General features: G+C 44.7%; 1 protein-coding gene across 1 annotated transcript; it reads right to left on the reverse strand.

The window, feature by feature from the left end:
- Positions 1–2,524: 2,524 nt before the first annotated feature.
- LOC145340769 (alpha-1,4-N-acetylglucosaminyltransferase-like) lies at positions 2,525–20,889 on the reverse strand. The gene is made up of 3 exons (XM_080185235.1): positions 20,740–20,889; positions 8,285–8,745; positions 2,525–3,681 (listed from the first exon to the last, which is right to left on the reverse strand). The coding sequence occupies exons 2-3, from the start codon at positions 8,711–8,713 to the stop codon at positions 3,079–3,081; spliced, it is 1,032 nt and encodes a 343-aa protein (XP_080041361.1). The 5' UTR covers positions 8,714–8,745; positions 20,740–20,889; the 3' UTR covers positions 2,525–3,078.
- Positions 20,890–21,461: the final 572 nt, after the last annotated feature.

The raw sequence follows: 21,461 nt of genomic DNA on the forward strand, positions 1-21,461 counted from the left end.
GCCAGCGGATATCCATGGTCCACCAGAAATGTTTGGGGGTTTGCCTACCCTGAAAAGTTGTGCCAGAACTCACGATGCGAGCAGAAGTCTTCATTCTTCAGTGAAGTCATCTCTGCAGACTCAGCGCAATGGAAGAAACCCTAATCATGTCTGCTTATGACATGGCCAGATTGGGAATGTCCATTGAAGTCCAGTTTGGAACTCACAGTTTTACATTGAAAACACAGAAGGATTTTCCTGCTGTGATTAAAGATATGTTATAGTTTTTAAAATTGTTTTTAAAACAATTTAATTTAAGTAGTTAATACTATTGCTATTGGCTCATTTAAAAAGTATTTTTTGAGTGATTGAAGATGAGTATTATTTAATGTAAAAATAGGTTTCGTTATTTGTTCTAAATTTGCGAAACTATTTAAACCTGCATTATATTATTATACCACTTTCTATTTGGCATGCTTTAGTGTGCATATGTTTTAATTTAGAACATTCTAAATCTGCGAAACTATTTGAGCATGCATTTTATTATTATAATAGTTTTATAATTGTATGTAATTTAGATTATGGAAGCTGAAAATTTAATTGAGAAGATGAGATGAGAGAACTTTTTGGACCATGATTTGGATACCTGCATGAGATTGAACAAAGGGGAGTTCACATTTTCCATTAAACTACAAAGTTATGCAAATACTTTATTGAAATATACAGAACTCTTATATATTCTTAAACATAAGAATTATAAATTGAATAAGCATGCCAGAAGAACACGAAAGAATACATTTAGATTTTCCATGGCCTAAAATGTTGCAGAAGGGAGAATCTTAAAAGAGGGTTAAACACTGCTTAAACTATATTGCAAAATCCAAATGCTGAAACTTATTCTCGACTCCCCAACCAGGGAAAACATTTTTTCTCTATCTACTCACACCAACCTTGCTGGAACTTAATACGTTTCAATCAGATCTCTTCTCATCCTTCTGAACTAACGAAGACACGCCATTTGAACCAATCTTTCCTCATACAACAGTCCCGCCAACCCTGGCACCAGCCAAGTGAACTTCCATTGCAATTGCTCTGAGGCAAGTATTTGCTTTCTTAGGTGGGGAGAGCAAAACTGCATGAAATGCTTTAGGTGTTGTCTCACCAAGGCCCTGTACAACTTCAGTAAGACATAAATCATTTTTAACTCATTTCTGCTGTTAAAAGGTTATATCATGGTCAATGCAGAGTTGAGTGGACAAAAAGCAGAGTTGCCTCTCCATATGGTTGGTTGTAATTTTGCATCTCTATATAAGAGATCAAGGTTGGAGAAGATAAAGCTCAACTGGACTGCTGTCACCAGAGTGTTCAATGCTAAAACAGAACTACAGTGCATTCTGGATAAATACAAGAGTGTATTTGAAGAGACACCTGGCTCAATTGAAGGAGTTCAAGTAAATTCAAGATAAAGGCTAATGCTCAACAAAATGTCTCAAAACAAGAGCAGTGCCATATGCAATTCACCCAAAGGTCAAAGTTGAATTCGCATGACTTGTTAACTTTGGTGTGTTAGAGCCGGTTGCGATGAGTGACTGGGCTACCCCCATCGTACTTGACGTGAAACCAGATGGTTCAATTCATATTTGTGGTGATTTTAAAACAACAATAAATCCAATGTTGTGTGTTTACCAATATCCACTTCTTTTAATTGAAGATTTGTTTACTGGGTTATAAGGTGAGTAGAATTCAGCATGATTGATTTTTCACAAGCATGTGGCTGCTGAATTGCAGCCATTGTTTACTGTCGTAATTCATAAAGGTTCCTTGGGAGCACATCAGAGAGGGAGCGACTGGTGAGAGGAGAGCTTGTGAGTAAGTTACTGTGTTTTTTTAAACTAACGTCTCTAGCTTTTTAAAAAAATTTTAAACCGGATACAGGAAGTGGTCATAGGGAGGCCTGGGAAGTAGTTTTTTTATCTCTGGACCCCAATAAATTGGAAAGGTGAGGGGGTTCGCCTCTGAAGAGAGACTAAATAGACTGGGTCTGTATTCGTTGGAGTTTAGAAGGCTGAGGGGGGATCTTATAGAGACGTATAAAATAATGAAGGGGATAGATAGGGTAGAGGTAGAGAGATTCTTCCCTCTTAGAAAGGATAGCAGGACTAAAGGGCACAGCCTCAAGTGGGGGCAGTTTAGATCAGAGTTGAGGAGGAACTTCTTCACTCAAAGAGTAGTGAATCTCTGCCCGTTGAAGTGGTGGAGGCTACCTCGCTGAATATATTTAAGTCACAGGTCGATAGGTTTCTGATAGACAGGGGAATTAAGGGTTATGGGGAGAAGCGGGAAAGTGGAACTGATCCACTTCAGATCAGCCATGATCTTATTGAATGGCGGGCAGGCTCGAAGGGCTAGATGGCCTACTCCTGCTCCTATTTCTTATGTTCTTATTGTCACTCCACTAAGCAGCAGTTATTATTATTTGGCACTGAAATCAAATGTCAGCAAGTGAGATAGAAAATATCCCGACATTTAAGAATAGAGAAAGAGGTATCATTGTCAATGGATTGATTTTATTCTCAATGTGATTGTGCCTTATAAACATATGTTCATTAATCAATTTGCATTGTTAATCATTTTTTATTATTTTAACAACCATTTTCATGAGCATTGCACTCAGAAATATTACAGAACATGTATTTACAATTTAAATTATTTCCACTTTAACTCTCAGTTTTAGAAACCATGATATTTTCTCATGTAAGATTGATAATGTATAAAATTAAATGGTTGCAATTGTGACTCCAAAATAATGCCTTAAAGCCTGACAGCCGAAGATATAATTCATTCTAACACTATCACAGAGAACTCTAACACTGTGTTGTTGGGAATTTGAAATGCTCCTCATGGAAGACAATGCAATGTCAGTGCAGATTTGGAGCATTTACAGCAGAACCCAGTTGTGCTCTCAGGTGCTGAGAGTTCGTCTGTGCCTAATCAAATTGTAATGGTGGAATTTCCAGATTCTGTCCCAAATTATACCTGCTTTTTGGATGTCCTGCATACTTAGCATCCTCACTAGTCCCCAAAATCTCAGGCCCTAAATTACTCTGAACTCTTTGGGGATTGAATTAAATGTCTATATGTAGTTGGACAATACATTTGAAAAAGATGTTCCATTAATGATCCACTTCCAGCCACTACTTTTTTCTTTTTGTTGGAATTCATATAGTTCCAGACATGTGCTCCATATGTACCTGAGAAGACGCTTTCTATATCCTCCTTTTTCCAGGGATCGTAGTAATGTTCCCAATTTCGAAAGGGGATTGGATAGAACCGCCTTGGGACCCAGAAAGAGATCCCATTGCATTCTTTTGTAGTGAACTTGTCTGTGTGATTCAACTTGCACCATCGCTTCATAACACGGGTTATCAGTACAGGACCTTGATGACCCCAAATGTGCCCAATATAATTGGTCACAAAATCTTTCATGCAGTCCAACAAAAACTGATGATGTTTGAGATGAAATCCCATTACGCCATTACTGAAATCGGAATCCTGTTGCAAAACAGTAAAGTTAGCAAATGGCAAAGGCTTCATTGAGATAACATCGGTATCCAGATATGTACCACCATATTTCCATAGCAGAGCTAACCTGCAGCCATCAGCAAGGACATGGATCCAATACGTTTCCAAATCAGGATTCACCTGTGATAAGTGGACAAAGTAAAACAAATCTATTATGTTCTGTTACAGCATATTTAAACTTATTTCTTCACAGCCCATGTGCCTCCTCCTTCGGTCAAAGATAATTCTCAGTTGGTTTGCTGGAGCTCCACATGTTGTGGATATGCCGGCATTGGACTGGAGTAAACACAGTAAAAAGTAAACCTGGTGTTGTCAGACTTTTTACTGTGGCTCCACATGTTGCCCAAGGATATTCTTTAATGAATAATGGGAGTGTTTTTGTAATGGTTTATTCCTAAATGGATTCTCCCTGAACAATTGTGGGTATGATTGGATCCCCAGCCACTACACGGCACAATATATAGCACAGAAAGTGTTTTTGAGGAAGTCTGTAAAGAAAGACATTGGCCACTGAGAACCTGCTCGAAATGTGGGAGTAAATGGACCCATGACACACTGGCAAGGATGAGATCATAGTTATTGCTGAAACTTGCTTAAAGGACAGGAATTGTAATTCATTTTGTTGACCATTGCCGATGTGCAGATTTGCCACATTCCACTGGTTTCCAACCATGTAGTATTTTTCCCACCCATATGACTGAAGTGGTAAGCACATGGAGCACAGCAAGTGAAGAGAAATATGTGCTGATTGTACACAACATTGACCATCAGAGCCATGCACACTCTTTGTGTTCAAATACTTTTTCCACCACATAAAGTTGACAGCTCTTTTAATCTATGAATGATTAAGCATTTTCTACAACTTGTTATGAAATATTAAATGCATTCAACCTTATTCAAGTATTATCGTTAGTGAACACGCTCGATTTCAATCTTGTGGCCCATTCAGATGAAGGAGGGCCTCATGTGGCCCACACATTAACCTAGGTTGCCCATCACTGATCTTGGCACTAGGCTCCATGTGCTGAGATCAGACTTTCACAATGATTGGGCTGAACTGTGTCCTTGAACATTGGAGGGAACACCCTCATTGCAAAGGAGAAGCTAGTATGACTGAGGTATTCTGTTGCTAATGGCACCCAACCAATGAGTTGGCAGCTTTGCAGAGAACAGATGAGGGAGCCTCTGGACTGAGCATTGGGTCTTTCAGTGGAACGCAGACACAGTTGTCTCAGTGATACGAGGAAAGAAATGTTATGAGAGCAGGCAGCCATGGTGAGGTGACAGCAAGTGAGATTTATTTCATTTGTATGGGTAGTTTCTAACATACATAGGCAGACACAGTCTGCAAGTGCCTAACAATTGTGTCCATGCTGTGCACTGAGAGCTTCAGAACCTTTCTAACCTTACCGCTATGTGTTGGTGTGTCCCCAGGATCCACAGCAGAGATAGAGGTTGCCTGCTTTCTGCAACACCCTGTTGTCTGAGATGATCTTGGTGGGCGTCCTCTGGATGGCACTGTGGCACAGTGGTTAACACTGCTGCCTCACAGTGCCAGGGACCTGGGTTCAATTCCCGGTTTGGATCACTGTGTGGAGTTTGCACATTCTTCCCATGTCTGTCTGGGTTTCCTCCAGGTGCTTCGGTTTCCTCCCACAGCCCAAAGATGTGTAGGTTAGGTGGATTGGCCATGTTAAATTGCCACTTTGTGTCAGGAGGACTAGCAGGGTAAGGATGTGGAGCTATGGGGATTGTGGCTGGGTGAGATTGTGGTTGGTGCAGGCTCAATCGGCCAAGTAACCTCCTTCTGCACTGTAGGGATTCTGTGATCTTGAGGGTCCAACATGTTTTCGGGGTGCTGTTAGCAGTGTCAGCTTCCTCAGCATGAGGGGCTAGATCTGATTCAATCAGATGGGCTGGACCATCCCAGAATCTCCTGAGTGGAAGGCCCAGGGCTGTACACCAGCAGATCCTCCGCCCTAAGGGCCTTTATAAATCGGAGTATTGAGTATAAAAGTTGGAGTGTTACGGTAAGGTTGTATAAGGCATTGGTGAGGCCGAATTTAGAGTATTGTGTACAGTTTTGGTCACCTAGTTACAGGAAGGATGTAAATAAGGTTGAAAGAGTGCAGAGCAGGTTCACAAGGATGTTGCCGTAACTTGAGAAGTTGAGTTACAGAGAGAGATTGAATAGGTTAGGACTTTATTCCCTGGAGCGTAGAAGAATGAGGGGAGATTTGATAGAGGTGTATAAGATTTTGATGGGTATAGATAGAGTGAATGCAAGCAGGCTTTTTCCACTGAGGCTTGGGGAGAAAAAAAACCAGAGGACATGGGTTAAGGATGAAAGGAGAAAAGTTTAAAGGGAATACTGGGGGGGTGCTTCTTCATGCAGAGAGTGGTGGGAGTGTGGGATGAGCTGCCGGATAAATGTGGGGTCACTTTTAACATTTAAGAAAAACTTGACGGGTTCATGGATGAGAGGGGTGTGGAGGGATATGGTCCAAGTGCAGGTCAGTGGGACGAAGCATAAAATGGTTTGGCACAGACAAGAAGGGACAAAAGGCCTGTTTCTGAGCTGTAATTTACAATGGTTCTACTATGGTTCCTTGGGATAGAGGAAGTCGAGAAGCTTCACCATCCTCCAGCATTGGCAATAGTTGATGCCCAAAAATGCCTGAACCATGTGGTGCACACCCTGCACTATGGAGTGCATATACTACAGTATGCAATGCACATCCTGTGCAATGAAGTGCACACCATGCATAAATGGAGTGCACATCCTGTGCTATGGAGTGTATGTCCTGTATGATGGAGTATACATCCTTCGCTATGGACTGCACATCCTGCATTGTGGAGTGCAAATCCTGCATTATGGAGTTCACATCCTGCGCTGTGGCGTGTCCATGATGTCCTCTGAAGTACATATCCTGTGCTATGAAGTGCACATCTTGTGCTACGGATTGCACATCTTGCGTTATGGAGTGTACACTGTGCACTAAGGAGCACACATCCTGTACTATAGAGTTCGTGCCCTGAATCAACGCATCGAGGTCTCCACTGCATCCACCACCCTCGCAATGTTGTCTTGGTTTCCTCTCAGTGCCGGCACTATCTCCTCAGATAGAAGGCATTGGGATTCTTCCACTCAGACTTTCAATCTGAGGGGTGTAGCTAACATCCCTTCCTGATGTTCTTGACTTTGAAGCTCCAGCAATTGAGGTATGACTGAGTCGAGAAGATTGTCATCCTATTGGGACTCTGCAGATTCCTGGCCTTCCGCAATCCTCTGAGTCCCAGTTTTCTGAGATGTCCCTGCCTCCATCTGCTGCAGATCAGAGAGAGTGAGGCGCTCACCAGATTCTGACCCTAGGAACTCTCCACTACAAAATCCCCCTGAAGTATGTCTCTGTGCTGGTGGAGGGCATGGGTAAAATCTGTGATGTCTCTTCCATTTCCACTTCTGAGAACTCGTCCTCCCTGGTGTCTGGGGGAGACACCTGTGCCTGGCTGATGGAGGCACGATGCCTGCAAGGAAAAGGAGATGTTATTAATGCTTGGCAGGGGCATAAGGTTAGAAGGGACAGGGCTCACATTAGTTTGGTCTGATGGATGATGGTGTACTGGGTGCTCACTTGTTTTTTTGGCACATGTCTCAGCCTTGGTGCAGGGAAGTCTTCTTGCTTCCCAGTCAACTGGAGAGTTCTGTCCTCAAATGCTGAGAGGATTTTGAATTCGGGCATCCCTCCACCCAACTGGGATCTTTCCCATCTATTGTGAACCAGCCTCTTTTTCCAGAGAACAGATGGGGAATGTGGGAGCAGGCCACGTGCCAGGGCAGATGGTCAGGAAGGTCTACGTGTGTGGTTGGTACAGACACCCTCACCCGATGAAGGAGCAGTGCTCTGAAAGCTCATGATTCTAAATAAACCTGTTGGACTACAATCTGATGTTGTGAGACTTCTTACTGTGCTCATCCCAGTCCAACGCTGGCATCTCCACATCTTGTGTGGTTGGTGAGTGGGCACAGGGATGTGATGAGGAGACAAAGCCACAGGGGAGATGAGGAAGTGAGTGGGAGAGTGAGTGGTGATGTCCCTTGAGCTGACAGTGAGTGAGTTCCTGTGGATGTGTGATGGGTGTGTGAGTGAGTGAGCGATGATGAATGAGAAATCGCACATCCTGGCTGAACAAAGGAGATCATTTGTCCTCCTGCTGCATTGGATGGCCATTCTCTTGCAGGGTGCTGGTGCCGCTGGTGCAGCCATCACCTCCCATGTGGAGGTGGCGAACCTGCTTGAGGCTTTCTTCCCTGTTCATGGATACAGGATGTCCGTCTCTCCTCCACGGTATCCAACATTCTTCCAAGAAATGTCTCTGAGAATCTCGGGGCAGAATTCTTCTCAACAATTCTCATTTTGGGAGTTTGGGCAAGTGCTGGGTGCACTGGGGACACTGATTTGCAGCCTTTATATGGAGCAGCTTAAAGCACTCAGCTGATGGCAGGGTGGGTGAGTAAGGGTCTGCCTGCCATAGAACTGGTGTGAAAGCTGAACAAAATGTTTTCTTTTCCAAGTGGCTAAAAATATGGCATGAAAACTTGCCACCATCAGGGACTACTCACTGTTTTAGCTGTCCAAAATCACACATCGCCAAAAAAATCACAAAATTCCACTCAATAACAACAAATATACTCATTAAAATGTTTCTGATAACTGATTACCTTTTGATGCCACTCACGCAAAGGAGTGTTTTCAAATAGTTCACTGGGATTCAAGGGTAGAAGGACAACATTACTTATTGCAGATAACAGTGGAATGCCAGAATAATTAGGCTTTGGATATTGTGATAATGTGCCACTGAAACCCTTCATGAAATAATAGACGTGTTTGTCTGGATTTAACCGAGCAGCCGATTCCACTGAACACATCGCCAGTGGTGTGGGCTCAACTCTGTCAGTCGTCTCCACAAATATAATGCCAGGATCCATGACTCTTTCAGTTAGATTTGGATCAGCTTTAATTTTCTTCTGTACTACTTCGATGAAGTTGTTTGTAATAAACTGATAGGCGTCCGGCTTGTGCAAACCGTAGAGAATACCACACGTTGTAATGATAAGAGCGAGCAGGAACCACTTGTACTGGGATCCCATGATGTGGAACTGAACTGTTTCTTCAAAGGTTCCTGTGAAAGTGGAGAATATTATTTAGTAATGGAGCACTGTGATACAGGCCCATAAGTTACTGTTTCCCCAGTGTCACATTTGGGGGGTGCTCCTCTGGGAAATCCCTCCCGGAATTTCCCATGTATGATTTTACCCGGCAATTGCCCAGAAGTGCTAAATGCCTCTGGGAAATTGCAATGGGCTGGGAACCATCTGACAGAAGAGATTTAAATCACTAACTTCAGATGGTTCTGCCAGTCTTACTCTAACAATTACTCTGACTGAGTTAGAAGGACAAAAACACTCCTAACTTCAGAGTAAATATCTAAACACCCAGATTTAGCCTAGCAGTGGACGTGCTGTACACAGACCACCACCCGCAGCTCAAGGGAACCCACCATGACACTCCCACCCCGACCTGAACCACGGTCCCTGACCCCTTCCTCATCAGGCCCACCCTGGCCCAGGCCCACCCTCACCCACCTCAGGTTCATAAATCCTCCCCCTCCCATAATCTGTGAAGCCCCTCACCTGCTTTCCGTCCTCAGAACTCTCTCCTCTGCTCTGGTACACATCACCTCCAACTCCTCTGGTTCAGGACACACCTCCCCCTTTCTGGTCTTCCCCCAATCCCTCGTCATGGTAGACCTTTTATCTTTGATAAGTATCTGCTCCCTTGTCCCTTTGAACATCCCCTTCTAGGCAGCTACTAATTCCTTTCCTCTCTGTGTCCAAGTTATTCCACACCGATATTGCAGGGGGATGCTGTGCTTCTCCAGTCTCACCCAGGCTGAGTTTGGAAAGTACAGGAGACAGGAGTTTTGCAATCCCAGCGAGGGCAAATCGGTCATGAATGGCTATCTGACAGAGATTGTCCACTCTGCGGAAGTCATGGGCCAATCATGCTCATCCTGAAATCAACCAAGATTTACACATTGCATTCCATTGCTGAACCAATCTCCTCAATATGATGAATCATTCCCCCATGATCCACAAACTCCACAAGGCCACAAGAAGTGCATGCATCTTGGGAGTCAATGGTGGAAGTCAGATGTTGGCTCCAAAGTGCATTGCAAAGCCGAAAGGGCTCCAACACCAGGGTTGTTGAATTGGGAGGCCCCAAAACATTTCACGTCTTTAGGCCAAGTGGTTAATTGCCTCATTTCTGTGAAGTACCTGATTTGAATTATTGAGGGGGAGAGGGTTTATAATAGTGGGGAATGGCTGAGGTTGGGGGTAGAAGGAAAGTGGAGTTATATAAGAAATATATTCATTGTGCTTTGAAAATTACTAATGTGATTGACTATTTGAGATAGTTAATTATTGGTATTCTGTTCTTTGTGTAGTAATTCTTTTCATTTAAACTGTGATCCTTGTGGCTAAAGGAAAGGTGGCATGTGGCAGATTGGCTAACACTGCTGCCTCACAATGCCAGGGACAGGTTCAATTCTGGCGTCGGATCACTATCTGTGTGGAGTTTGCACTCCCCGTGTCTGAGGGTAATGCTGCCGGTTGCTTCCCAAAGTTTAAGGACATGTAGGTTAATGAGGTCAGTACAAGGTGTTATATGGTTCGGCCTGGGTAAGATGCTCTGTTGGAGAGTCGGTGCAGACTTGATGGGCCGAACGGCCTGCTTGCCTGTAGGGGTTGAATGAGTGCCCACAGAGTTCTGAATAAATATTTGAGATTCGCCCTGTCAAATGCCTTCTCCTGATGGAACGACAGGAAGGAGCTCAGCAGACAAGGCCTCTGCAAATGTGGATCAGGTCAGGACCAGATGGATGTTATCATGAAGGTTTTGGCCCAGGATTGTACAGGACAGGTCAGGGTGGATCACGTGGCCCAGCACAGTGCCAAGGTGGGCCGACACTGCCCTGACAAAGTTTTGTAGTCCAGGCAAAGGAGGGAGACCGGACGACAACTCTTAAGATGGCAGAGGATACCCTCTTGGGCAGCAGGGCATTCACAGGCCTGCTCTATTCAAGAGGCAATTCTCAGTTGCAATACTCTCCTCCAGGAAATTCCAGAACACCCTAAAGAATTCCACTGTCAACCAGACCAGCCCCAGGGTCTTACCCCTGAAGAGGCTGTTGAGAGCGCCATTCATCTCCTCCAGGCTGATAGGGGCATCACATTTTCCGATGCCGTCGGGGCCAAGCTGTGGCATCCTTGTTGAATGGATCCGAGACATTGTCGGCCAGCAGGATAAGGAGTTGCTAATGGATCCCATGTCTTTTTTCCAGTGAGTAGAAGAAGGAGGAGCCACTGTCTAGATCCTTGAGGAACCGGATTGGCGACTTCAAGTACACACCATGGCATCCGATAGGTTGCGGGTCCCTCAGCACACCCTTCTCACTGTACGCCAGCTGCAGGTCCGTGTCATAATTGGGCTGACAGGGCATGACTCCAGGTGGAAAGCATTCTGCTCCAACTCCAACTTTTTGTCGATCCCCTTATGCACTCTTGACATAAGGTACAGATGCGAATCTTGCCTGTATCCACCATAGCCTCAAAGAGGAGAAGCTTCTCCAGCCTACCCAGAAACAATGAAACAAATCCAGTAGCTGTTCGTCTCCCAGCTACAGGTTGTTAAAGTGCCAGTAGGTGGACACGACTCGAATGCGAGATGGAAAGAATTCCGTCTACACCAGGTGGTGGTCTGAGCATGGCACTGGCTGCATAAAAGACATGATGTGGAGATGCCGGTGTTGGACTGGGGTAAACACAGTAAGAAGTCTCACAACATCATGTTAAAGTCCAACAGGTTTAATCGGTAGCACAAGCCACTAGCTTTTGGAACACTAACATTCATCTGATGAAGAAGCAGCACTCTGAAAACTAATGGCTTTTACTACCAAATAAACCCTGTTGGACTTTAACCTGGTGTTGTGAGACTTCTTACTGTGCATGAAAGATGACAGAATGCACGATAGGTACTCCTTCGAAATGTAAAAGCAGTTGATTCTGGACACTTGATTCCAGGCCTCACGAGAGTGGACACCTGGAGTTTGGATGGGGATGTTGCCAGCCATCTACCAAGTCGAAGGACCCAACGAGGTCCCCCAACCTCATTATTATCAAAGCTTACTTGATGATAAGTAATTATACTTAATTATAAGGCAGTGTGTTCCTCAAGATTGTAGTTGCAATCCCCACTGAGAATGATCCACTCATTCATGTTGATGGAGCTGAGAAGAGTGGGCACTCATTCAAAGAAAGTCATTTGCTGCTGGCCAACCAAGGGAGCGTAGACATTCACAAAGTGAAACTCCACAACCCCCCTCGTGGTCTGTCCAGTGCCGCAATCAGCCTGGTACAGGCACCTTGACTCCCAAGGTCTTTGGCTGAAAACAATGCCAACAAGAGAGCCTTACCGCCAGAATTGCCACTTCAGTAGCCACAAGGCTTCATCTCCCAGAACGTATGGGTTGTGCCCTGAGTAGAAGAACAACCTGGGAACCTTCAAGAAGAAGAAAAGGTGGCATTCTACAGAAACAATTTACAACATGGGAATAAAATATGACTTGTGAAGAAGGGAATGCCCAGGAATATGATGAAGAGCTCCAACTGAATGTCTTATCAATAAAGGGTAGATCACATAGATTCTGGGGGATTTCCAAGTTAAGTGGACAACCTATTAGGATGGAAGTTGATACAGGTGCATCACCACTCTAAAAGAGAAAGTTGAGAGCTATATTTTATTTGGTATTAGTTCCAGAAACTTCACAGATAGTAGAGCACCAACAACAATCTCGAGTTGCCAGACAAGAAGTGAGGGCAAAACAATATCACTTCTGTAAGGAGATTGAATCTTAGTGTGAAATTATACCACAAATGAGAAATGGGTACCAACCATAGTTTTCGCAAAAAACTAAAGATGAACTAGTTTGGCAATGCAAGGATGTCCAATTGTTGTCATGTCAAAATGACTCTCAAAATTGTTGCATGTTTCTTTTAAGAGTTGATAGTGATGTCATTAGGGTGTTGCAGAGGCTGATGTTTTATTTTCAGTTTGTTCTCTGTATAGGCTTGAGCCCCGACCATAAACCTGTTGTGTGTAAGTTTGGATCTACATGTGCAAATCACAGCTGATTGCTTTTATGTAAAACCCACAACCTCTAACATGGTTATTAGTCTCAACACTATGTTGTGAGAAAGAATCTTGAAGTCTTGTAGCTGCTCGAACTACTTGTTTTCTGGGATTCGTGATCCACCTTGTTTCATAAAAAAAGCACAAAAGATACATTCCACTTGGCAACAAACAAAGTAATTTGGTTGAGATGTGTCTGTCAAATTAAAAAAAGATAAAAATTCATAATCTACACTTTTTAATTCTCAATCAGAAAATTGGATGTGTAATGAACTAACTACTCAACAGAACAAACTTGTCAAATGTAATGACATCATCACTACACTTTCAAAAAAAAAGGAACAAAGGAACACATGTGTGGGACTTTCCGGTTTTGGGGTGAGCATGATGGGAAAATTCCGCCATGGTATGCGATTTGAAGGGCCCATTCGCCACAGGTGGAAATCCTGTTAAGGCCACTAAATGTCATGAGAGGGCCACAGCAGGATTTCCAACAGTGAGATCTCAATTTGAGATTGTCTCCGTGCCCTTCCCACCAGCAATGTAATCCGGTTCACACCAGAAAGGTATGACCTAACTATTTGGCTTAATGCCATTGATTCTGGGATCATAAGATTCCGTGATATCACATCAGCGGCAATCATTATTGATTTTTGAAAATGTAACCAGTCATGATGAACATGCCAGGGGTGCGGATGTGTGAAAATTTCAGGGGTGGCTAAGGATATGGCTGGGCAGTAACTAGCACTGCCCCATGGCACCTTGGAAATGCCAACCTGACAAAGCCCCCATTGGAGGGGTTCCTTTATGTGTGTGGGGAGGGAGGAAGAAGTTGATGATGGGGGGGTTTATGTCCTTAATTGAGGATGTGGGGGCAATGGAAGCAATGTGGGGGATATGGAGGGAGCCGTTGCCCCAATACTGGTAGGGTGGAGGGGACAGAAATTGGGTGACACTGAAGATTGAGTTGCGCCTCTGCTTGCATGGCTTGGATGTGTCCCCATGTCTCATGGGTGTTGCGATCTCCAGGACTGGCCTTGATGTCTGTAGGGGGAGGTGACCTTTCGCTTTACTTTGAGATTGGGGTGTGCTTTAAAAAGTGCACCCTAATCTCTGAATCCCAGTTTTGCCGGAGACCCCTCACCTCTGTGTGGCTGTGTAATCCTCACCTGCACTTTGAAATTATACAGAGTGCTTTTCATCAGGCGAGAAAAGGCATCTGTGAAGCCAACAAGTTTCACACAGCTTCTCTTGCAATTCTGGGAAAACTCCACCCACAGTCTCATCATTCTTCAAATTCAAAGCTTCAGATCCTTTGCTCCTCCCAATATTTTGAACGAAGAGCACTCAGGATTATTCCAACCTCAAACTGTTTATTTCCAAATTCCAATTCATGTGTTTTGATCTTAATTCTGACAAAGTAATTGGAAAATTTTCTGGTCAAGTAATTCCCAAGTGTTGATTATTGTGGTGCTGCGCTCCTATGTGCGTGGAGGGCGAGAAGCAAGGAGGGTCACATGACAGATCAGGCCAATCGTGGAGTTAGTGGTTAGGGTCCACGAGTCACTGAGTGTTGTGGCGGCCTCGAAGGCTACAGAGGAGCTTCGATCCCCATCTCCCCTTGGCCTTTGTGCCTTATTAAGCAAGCAAAGGCTCACCCATAAGAAGTGGTCAGCGGTGGTAATCCTTTACTCTATTCGAACCATTGTTGCAGGTCTCAAGGTCAACACTACCTGACTATGAGCCACAGGCACGGCCCATTCCTTTGATGTGCACTAAAAGGTGTTGGTGATGGGAAACTGGCTTTTGGCTGAATTTCTAGATTGACTTGATGGGCTTTTTTATTGCTGTCCTATATAGATATTGTTTCCAAATAAACCTCCTATCCATTTATCTACTCTGTTGTTTGTAGATTAGTTAGAATAATGACGATTACGCGATTTTGCATTGCAATTCTGTCTAGCAACAACAGAAGTTACAAATTTAGCTTTTATTGGTAGAGGGATTTAATTTTGGAGCTGTGAGGTCATGTTACAATCGTACAAAACTCTGGTGCGGCCGCACTTGGAGTATTGCGTACAGTTCTGGTCGCCGCATTATAAGAAAGATGTGGAGGCATTGGAAAGGGTGCAGAGGAGGTTTACCAGGATGTTGCCTGGTATGGTGGGAAGGTCTTATGAGGAAAGGCTGAGGGACTTGAGGTTATTTACATTGGAGGGAAGAAGGTTACGAGGTGACCTGATTGAGGCATACAAGATGATCAAAGGATTGGATAGGGTGGACAGTGAGAGCCTTTTACCTCGGATGGTGATGGCTAACACAAGGGGACATCACTTTAAATTAAGGGGTGGTAATCATAGGACGGATGTCAGAGGTAGGTTCTTCACTCAGAGGGCAGTAAGGTCGTGGAATGCCCTGTCTGCAGCAGTTGTGGACTCGCCAACTTTAAGGGCGTTCAAATGGTCAGTGGATAGGCATATGGATAACATTGGAATAGTTTAGGTTAGAGGGTCATTAGATTGGTTCCACTGGTTGGTGCAACATCGAGGGCCGAAGGGCCTGTACTGCGCTGTAATGTTCTATGTTCTAAACATTGACCTGGTTTTATTCAGCCCACAACTCTTAATCAAGCCGACAACTTTCATTTGATTTTAAACTTAATGTTGAAACTACTATTGCAGAATGGCAATTTAGGAAAAGAACAATGCATTTAACCTAGAAAACCACAACAAAGAAAAATCCACACAAGTTCTTCATTAGACACACACTCATTCACTAATGGAGGCTGCCATATTCACACATTGGGGACGATTCTCCCAAAAAATTCTAAGTGCTGAATTCCCGGGAAAATTGAAATAATTCATGCTGTCTTTTGCAGTGAAAATTCACACGAAAATCTCCAACATTCTGTGCAATGCAGAGGCCACCAGCGTGAATATTATTATATTTCAGGGTGTGGGGTCTATTCATGCTGGAGAGGCTGAAATCACCAGCCTCTATATATGCGCAGTGGCCCTGAAATATCATTCTTTCAATCACTGACCAGCCCAGGATCCCTGCAGTGCTGCAGCTCCAACTGCCTCCACGGCACAATCCGCGGCCCCCCGTCCATTCGCGGGCCGGTCCCAAACCTTTCCCCCCAATCCCAGCCTGCCCCGATCTTCAGCCCTTTCCCCAGCAGTGACGATTCCCCCCAACACTACCCCAACAGATCAACCCCTGGCAGACTCCCCAGGCTGACCAACCCCATTCCCCATGCCCCAGCCTGCCCTGATCAGTGGCCTCCATCCAGCGCCTACCGATCTCTATTCAGGTGGCAGTGGGACCCCCGAATCTCACTGATTGCCCCCAGACCCTTTGCCCACCAGTCCCTGTCGCCTAGGCCCTTCCCCAATAGGCCTCTCCTCCTTGGCACTCCCCATGCCTGGTGAGCAGTGACAAAGTGCCTCCTGGGCACGGGTGCTTTTTCCCTTGGGCAGTGCTAGGGGGCACAGGCTGGCACAGTGTACCCATGCCGACAGGGCACCACCGTCCTGCCACCCAACCCCATGGGTGGGGCCCTGATTGCCCCTCTTCACTCCAGCAGGGTCAGGCCGCCAGCTCCCCAAAAGTGCGGAGCTGCTGTAATCCCCGCTGGAGTGATACACTCTGGCAGGGTGGGAGATTTTAGTAAGCTCAGAAAATTCAGCCTGGGCCCACTAACAGCATTTAAATAGTATGTGAAATAATATTTAAATGCTAGTGTCGCCTCACATCGATTTCTGGCGTCGCGCAGTCGCCACTGGAAATCCAGGCCTGAGAGATGCAATCGCAGCTCGAACGTTTGTGGGAATCCCACGAATCAGCTGACACACGATTCTCCTGGCTCGCTGCACTAAAACATTGGCACAATGCGATGGGACAATCGAAGCCATCATGCCCACAGCATTTCACTTTTCTTTCATTCAATTTCAACAATTTAAAACTGAAGTTAGATGTAGCTCTCGAGGCTATAGGGATCAAGGAAAATGGGGAAATGGAAGGTCAAGATATTGAATTTGATGATCAAACATGACCAAAATGAATGCGAGCGGGCTTGAAGGGCCAAATGATCTATTCCTACTTCTGATTTCCATGTCTTCCAAACATGTTTGTTCCATCACTCATCTGAATCTCTCACCATGCTCTAGAGCCCCCAAGTGAGTCACTCAGTTGCGATCTGCGGGAACGCATGCGCGAACCCCACGAATCGGCACTCGCGTGAATCTCCCAGTCTGATCTGCCAGATAATTACCGGGTCAAAATGGGAGACTTGCCCCCAGATTCTTTCCAGCTGTTTATTTGAGCATCTGCAATGGGGCATGCATTTCTGGCAAATCCTGCAGAATGGACTCGATGATCATTCTCACACAACGTATTTTGTATGGCATTGGGTGACAGACATTTACATAAAACATGCACTATATCATATGGTCACTAGATATCTGTTCTCCTTCATTTTAGATAACTCCTACATATTGAGTCCTCTGATTTAATAGTCTGTTAAGACTGTTCCCTCCTCAGATGGATTCAGCCTTAGTGTGCTGTCAGATCCTTGCCCACTCCAATTCCATGACAGGCGAGGTGATAAGAGTTCTGGTCAATGTGTCTGTAGGAATCTTCCATTTTGGATAACAAGACACACACACATATGTTTCAAAAACAGGAAATGCTGGAATATCTCAGCAGGTCCCACAGCATTTATGGGGGGAGAATAGAGCCAATGTTTTGTGTCTGGGTGACCCTTGCAGACTCAAAAGGTGGTTCTATTCTCTCTCCACAAATGCTGTCAAACCTGCTGAGATTTTCCAGTGTTTCCTGTTTTTGTTTCAGATTCCAGCAGCTGCAGTATTTCGTCTTTACGCACATACGCTTGCAGTTTTAGATCATAATTGTTCAGTCACGTGAATTGGAAGTTAATTCTGGTTAACAGTTGCACCAGAGAAAGCAAACTTTGAAAATAACTCTTGGATTTCATTTATTTTTCAATCATTTATTCATGGTGTGCGTGCATCGTTGCTGAACCAACAATTATTGCCCATTCCTAATTGGCCGTGGGAAGGGGTTGGGGAGCTGTTTAGTCCAATTTGCAAAATGGTTTATTATAAAGCTCAGGCTAATAAAGATACTTTGTTTTTAATTTCTAAGGACCACATTTGTAGAAATTAAAACGAGAGAAGTGAAAATCAGTAAGAAAGGTTTTAAAATAATGGGACTTAAAATCTTTTTTGTTTAAAGGAATCACATAAAGTGGTGCACACAGATGCATCAAAGCATGTTTTGTGCCACCCATTTCAGTTCTGCAGAGAAGTTAAGCCTTTTAGCAAACCAGTGACCTTTAAATTATCCTGTCATGGTTTGTATTTTTTGAGCGTAATTTTATATGTATTGGATGTTATTACTTTTGTTTCTTCACAGGTGTGATTACACATGTTAACTCAGTGGTTACCTGACCAGAGCCACAAGAGATTTCTTTTCTTTCCTTCCACAGGTGACAATTGATCTGAATGTGGTGTGAAAAATAAGAGCTGACAATACGCACGCTCTTTTAATGTCAGAGAACTGTGATAACGCCCATGATGTGCATGGGGAATCATTAATTGGCCTCTCAATTGGGCTTGATGAATACTAGCTCCCTGGGAACTGTTAATTAGCCAACCAGGTGAGGCTTGTATACTGAGTCCTGTATCAATCAAGACTCCATTATCATTTTAGTCTTGCTTGGGACAAGGGCCTGATTTTACCAAAAATTAAAATGGCGGTAAATTCGGGTGTCGGGTTTGTAACGTGATCTGTACCCGAAACCGAGCAGATCACGCCTTTACCGACATCCGATTTCCGCGTCCCAATCAGGCGGCCCAACTATTTAAATGCATTAGCATGCATTTAAATTGATTTAACGAACCGCGCACCCAACTCTACCACCAAATCCCACTTTACTGTCTTCGGATCCATTCCGGATCCGTGCCGTTAACAACCTGCAGATTAAAAATCCGAAGCACGTTCCTATTCAGCAGGGGAACCTCCGAACCCCTGTGAAAAGGAAAAACTTATAAACAAGAGTCACAACCAAGTGACCCACCTGGGTGCTCTAAAGCATGGTGAGAGATTCAGATGAGTGATCAAACATCAACGCATGTTTGGAAAATGCTAAAAAATTTTGGAAAAAATTTTGAATCACTGCATTCCGAATGTTCATAAAGTTTGATTTGAGGAAATGATTGATTTTATTGAGTGTGAGGTTAAAAGGTATTTTGCAGGTGTTTGTCAGTCATTCAAAGCTGGAGGCTGATTTATTTAAAAACGTATGTTTAGCAAGTATCTGTGTGTTAGTGTTTATGTGATTTTTCTTGCCTGTGAGTCTGTGTCTGCTGCTTCAATCTTTGAAGCATATTAGTTAATCCTCTATGGTCTGGTACTGGTAGTTGCTTTAAAGTTGCTTCTTTAATGCATACTGTTGTATTTTGAATTAGGTTAAGTGAGGGGAATAATAGGCTTTGATAAAATGATAGAGAAGTTGTTAAAATAACCCATTAAGGGTTTTGGGGAGCAAACGGGAAAGTGGATCTGATCCACTTTAGATCAGCCATGATTTTATTGAATGGCGGGGCAGGCTCGAAGGGCTCGATGGCCGACTCCTGCTCCTATTTCTTGTGTTCTTATGTTAAAATAATTTGTTCTGGGTGAAAGTGGTGTTTTTGGAGAAATAAAATGTGATGCTTTACATTCTGGTTAACTTCAAATGTCGGGTCATTGGATATTTCAACAGCATGGATTGGGATATGAATCTACAACAATTTTGGCTCGGAAGATTTAACCAAATGAGTTAAGCTGGGACCAGAGGAGCTTTGCTCCAACACGGGCATAAAAGCAATGTACCTTTATCCTTTCATTCCTTATTTGGAAATTTCAGCTGTTATTAACCTTCAGTAACTGTCACCAATGTAATAACTCCAGGAATCGGCAATAAAGGATCTATGCTTTATTGTACAAAATGAGCCGGGGGAAGGCCGGTGGGGGGGTTGGCGGGGACGGGGGGAGGTGTAGGATGAGCCACGATCGGACCCCCTTAGGAGGCAGGGCCCCCTCCCCAGCAGATGCCCCCAGATCAAGCCCCCCGGGAGGCACCCCCCTCCACTGATCAGACCCACCCTTATAGGCACCACCACCGCCCCCCCCCACCCCTCCACGTCAGACCCCGCCCCGGGAAGCAGGCCCCTCCTCGGCAGAGCACACCCCCAACCTACCTCGATTGCTGCTCTTCCCCCCACCATCCTTCTGAGCTGCAGTCGTTGATGTGGAGATTCCAGCTTTGGACTGGGTGAACACAATAAGAAGTTTCACAGCAGGTGGTGTGAGACTTCTCACTGTGTCCACCCAGTCCCACGTCGATATCTCCACATTAACCAGTGCAGGTCAGAAGGAAAGTTGGGGGAGAGCAGCAATCGAGGACAATTGATTGTGGTCTGATCGCGGGGGCAGGGCTCTGATCTCAGGGGCGATCCCTCCCGGGGGATCTGACTGTGGTGGGGGGGGGGGGGGTGGGGGTCTGCGGGGTGTTTGCCTCCCGGAGTGGGGGGGAATCACGGGGGTGGGGGGGGGGGCTGTCCCGGGTGGGGGGGGATGGATCGCGGGGGTGTGTGGTCTGCCAAGAGGCGCCTGCATCCTCGAGGGGTCCGATCGCGGGGCGGGGGGTCTGCCTCGTCTCTTCTTCCTCGTCCATTCTCCTGTGATTCAACACCAAAGTCATAATATGCGCTAACTTATCGTGCACTTAGGAATCACTTTCTCCTCCCGCAGAGTTTGAGTCTTTGTTTTTACCCTGATCTGGATTTGTCACAAAGAGTCCAGTTCGGACCTTACGCAGACAGTCTGATAGAGTATTGACAATTTGAATAAGACTCACCAAATTATTGTTCTGCCTTCACGGGTTTCTGGCAATTCATGTTTGTGAAAACAACTGAAGTTCGGATGGTCTCCAGTTTTCCCCACAGTCCAGATAAGACTCAAGTCCTTTCCAGGTGTTTATTTCAGCATCTGCACTTCCGGCAACTCCTGTAGGATGGACCTGATGATTATTCTCACACAAGGTATTTTTTGTGGCATTGGGTGACAGACATTTACATGTCTTTCTTTATCAATTAACCAATCACAGTGCTATACATGTTGTCTTTGTGATTAGACCTGCCTCTCTGCAAGGTCTGAATTCTAACTTTTGTCTTCAAACTGCTTTATTGAAGCGAGTTGCTCTGGACATTCGTATCCACACCATGCAGCAATCGCATGATCCCTAGAAGGGATCTGTTTACACTTCATCACCAGCATTTACAAGATAACAGAACAAAGACTCAAGATCTTGTGTGATACCTGTTCTCCTTCATTTTAGATAACATTCCTCAATTTTGAGTACACTGCTTTGATTTAATATATTCCATTGAGCTTTGTTCCCCTTCAGCTGAATTGAGTCTCATTGAGTTGGATGAAAAATCAGGTGAGAGACTGGAGAATTGGAAGGTCCTGCCAGTGGGATGGGCCCTTATTCCCGGAACAGAAAATTCCAGCCTTCTGCTTTAGAACAAAGAACAAAGACAATTACAGCACAGGAAAGGCCCTTCCGCCCTTCAAGCC

This window comes from Carcharhinus amblyrhynchos, chromosome 3 (genome assembly GCF_965287045.1).
Source record: "Carcharhinus amblyrhynchos chromosome 3, sCarAmb.v2.hapA, whole genome shotgun sequence".
NCBI classification, from domain to species: Eukaryota; Metazoa; Chordata; class Chondrichthyes; order Carcharhiniformes; family Carcharhinidae; genus Carcharhinus; species Carcharhinus amblyrhynchos.